The 3,726-nt window shown below is 32.2% G+C and overlaps 1 protein-coding gene across 1 annotated transcript; it reads right to left on the bottom strand.

Moving 5' to 3' along the window:
- Window positions 1-1,115, bottom strand: LOC111371224 (probable GTP diphosphokinase CRSH, chloroplastic). The gene is made up of 2 exons (XM_022993118.1): window positions 950-1,115; window positions 1-410 (listed from the first exon to the last, which is right to left on the bottom strand). The coding sequence occupies exons 1-2, from the start codon at window positions 1,067-1,069 to the stop codon at window positions 273-275; spliced, it is 258 nt and encodes an 85-aa protein (XP_022848886.1). The 5' UTR covers window positions 1,070-1,115; the 3' UTR covers window positions 1-272.
- Window positions 1,116-3,726: the final 2,611 nt, after the last annotated feature.

The raw sequence follows: 3,726 nt of genomic DNA, 5'->3' as shown, positions 1-3,726 counted from the left end.
TGGTACACAACCACTTCATATATTTATTTATGTATAGCTGGCTCTAAAAATATCACACAGAAAAATCTGTGTTCCAGTAAAATAAGAACACAGTTTTCTATTTACATAGTATAGGAGTACTCTACCTAATAATTCTTTACAGATGATAAGTTCTGAAGACACCAATACCAGAACGAGCAAGACAAATGAGTTGTAAACTGCATTTTGCTGTAAGCCTGAATCAAAATCAAAATCATGGTACATGTTCTTAAGTTAAATGTGCCTGATAAGGCCTAGTTCATAGCAAGTCTGTCCCTGAGTTCTTTCGTGAATGCCTGAATCAACCCACTGCTATCTGCCATTTCAAGCTTTTTATTTAAAAGAGTCTTGTATTGAGCATCTCTATCTTCTAAGTTACGCATCAATTCAACCTACAGAACAAGCATGAGATACAATGCATAAGCACGCCATAGATAGAGACAAAAGGATAAAAGGCTGATTGTACCTATTATGCTAACCTTTTACATTAAACCGAAATAGAAAACCAATCATGTGTTACAAGACAAAAACATGGAGGAAACTGGGTAATTGTGCTAGTATAAACACCAACCCTACATGTCATTTCTTTAAGCATTGTGGGTTTACCTTATTTTATAGTCTGAGAGATAAATCTATACTACAAACAATGCATAGCATATAGATAGTAAAGTTATCATCACTTTCAACAAGAATTCAAATGAGAGCATAAATCATAGTAACATGACCCTTTTCTGTCTTTCCAGATTATGCATGGAAATTGGTATTCAAATGCTAAACAAACTTAAAAGTAAAATCTCAAAACAATTCTGTACACTGTTTGCTCACGCCTAGTGGTCTGTGACTTGCATAAAGCATCAAAAGATGATCCACAAGTAAGATTTGAACATTGAAAGAGAACAAACATAAACTTCTCATTACCATATATGTTTACCTGTTTCTGGAATAAATCAAACTCGTCTGAACTTAGAGAACCATCACTGTTGGAATCAAGGATGCACATCATCTCCTGGGCATCATCCCCTTGAGCACCAACCTCTTCCATTATTTCCATAAGTTCCTCAATGCTGATTTTACCGTCTCCATTTTTGTCAAGAAGGCGGAACTGTAAGTATTATGCCTTAAGTCCAATCAACTTTGGACATAAATACTTTTATATATAATTAATGCAATTAAATGGCAGATCTATTATTTAATTAATAGACAATTAAATAAATAATAGAGTCCGTAGATTCAAATATTTGTAATTTGTTAATCACAAGGAGTTGTGATTGTGAAATACAAATTACATCTGATTGAATCTTAAATCATCCGTGGTCGTAAGTAATAACAAGATACGGATATCATTATTACGGATAGACCATCACGTGTGGCATTTCTTACTTGTGAAGTAAGTAGCTGATCTCACAAGTTAAAGTGTGGTGACACTTAAATGAACACGTGGATGTTTTGTTATAGAACAAAACATTGGAGACCCGTCGAGAGATTCCACATGGATAACTATCTAAGTGTCAGTGGTTAATCTCTAACGTTCGATAGTAGAATTGGTCCTTTGACTTGAGATCGTCATGGTATCTTATATGAGGATAGTCATACTTTGGCGGTGTTGGATGTTGCTCTGAAAATGGCCGCTAATACGACATCGTTCGGGTACGTTAAAAATCGTATGAAGGTTGTGATTGATCAATAAAGGATTCATCACTCTTAGATAGTAAGAGATTATGATCTGCGTTTCATACAATTAAGTCGTTAATGAAATCCTTGGTCAAGGTGTAGTCATAAATCGAAAATGAGTTTTTGACTTATATTGACTTAATAGTAGAGTGAAGATATGATCGATGATCGAGATTGACACAATTCCATATCTCGTAATTGATCAAATCATATTGACGAATGGATTATAGTTTCACGGTAAACGAACGAATTTGGTTTTGTCATACCACGTGACATTTCCCGTCACATGTATTGCCCTGAAACATTGCTAGATGTCAATTAGGGACGGCGAGTGTGAATTGACGATAAATTAAAAGGGTGTTTTAATTTATCAATTTTGATTAGATCAAAATAATATTTCACGTCGTTAGACATCGTAATCGGGAACCTAATGGGTCACACACAAAAGAGAATTGGAAGATTGCAAATTGTCAATTGATTAATTTAACAATCGTTGGATAAATTAATTAATTGGATTTGTTATTTACTTATCATACACAACGAAAATAAAAAACAAATTTCAATTTCCACTAGAAATCTTAGTTTTGTTTAGATAGGAATTATGATAAAAGTCATACATTTTTCTAAATTTGTTAACTCCTTTGGTTTTTTTTTTTTCTTTTTTTTGTTCCAACAACCTTAATCCGCCACCCACAGCTATCCAATTGTTCAGCTTTCAATGAAATTTCACACAGAGAACAAATTGTAGTCACCAGGGTTCTCTTCTTTTGTATTAGCAAGAATAATGAGAATCTCTAAAAATTGAAAACCCTAGTCACGTTTTTATATAAGCCCAAACCGACTTGGTCTGATCCAGTCTAATATTTAATTAACTTATTTAATTAAATTTGATTCGTGAATTAATTAATTCAATTAATTAATTCGAGCATATAAATAAACAATCAAATTAATTAATTTATCCAACATTTGTAAAATTAATTAATTGACAAATTACAATCTTCAAATTCTCTTTTTTTGTGCTATCCATTAGGTTTATGATCACGATGTCTAACGACGTGAAATATTATTTTGATCTGATCAAATTTGATAAATTAAAATACCTTTTTAATTTATCATCAATTCACACTCGCCGTCCCAAATTAACATCTAGCAACGTGTTAGGGCAATACAAGTGATGTAAAATGTCACATGGTATGATAAAACCAAACTTATTCGTTTACCGTGAAACTATAATCATTTCGTCAATATAATTTGATTAATTGCGAGATATGGAAATGAGTCAATCTCGATCATCGATCATATCTTTCATTCTACTATTAAGTTAATATATGTCGAAAACTCCTTTTCGACTTCTGAGTACAACTTAGCCAAGGATTTCGTTATCAACTTAATCAAATGAAATGAAGATCATAGTCTTTCACTATCTAAGAGTGACGAATCCTCTATCGGTCATTCATAATCTTTATATGATTCTTGAAATGCCTGAACAATGTCATATTAGCGGTCCTTGACAGAGCAACATCCAACACTGTCAAAGCATGACTGTCCTTATACAAGGCATTATGACGACCTCAAGTCAAATGACCAGTTTTACTACCGAACGTTAGAGATTAACCACTGACACTCGACAGTTATCCATATGAAATCTCTTAGTAGGTCTCCAGTATTTTGTTTTATAACAAAACATCCACACTTTCATTTAAGTGTCACCACATTTTAGCTTGTGAGTCAGCTACTTACTTCACAAATAAAAAATATCACATATAATGGTCTATCTGTAATAACGATATCCGTATTTGTCATTACTTATGACCATATATTATTTAAGATCCAATCATATGTAGTTTGTATTAACAATCATAACTTCATGTGATTAACAAATTAGCGAAAACTTGAATTTTCGGACTATATTATTTAATATTATTCATCGTAATATTAATTTAAATAAATAATAGATTTTGCCAAAAAAATGCATTAAATATATTAAAAGTATTTACAACCTAAATCGATTGAATTTAGGGCATAACACTTACAGTC

The sequence above is a fragment of the Olea europaea genome, chromosome 22 (assembly GCF_002742605.1).
Source record: "Olea europaea var. sylvestris chromosome 22, O_europaea_v1, whole genome shotgun sequence".
NCBI classification, from domain to species: Eukaryota; Viridiplantae; Streptophyta; class Magnoliopsida; order Lamiales; family Oleaceae; genus Olea; species Olea europaea.
This window is presented reverse-complemented; position numbering and strand designations above follow the sequence as displayed.

Coding starts and splice junctions, on each gene's coding strand:
- LOC111371224 (XM_022993118.1), bottom strand. CDS start 1,069: ATGGAAATAATGGAAGAGGTTGGTGCTCAAGGGGATGATGCCCAGGAG. Junction 411..949: donor TTGATTTATTCCAGAAACAG/GTAAACATATAT, acceptor CTTGTTCTGTAG/GTTGAATTGATGCGTAACTT.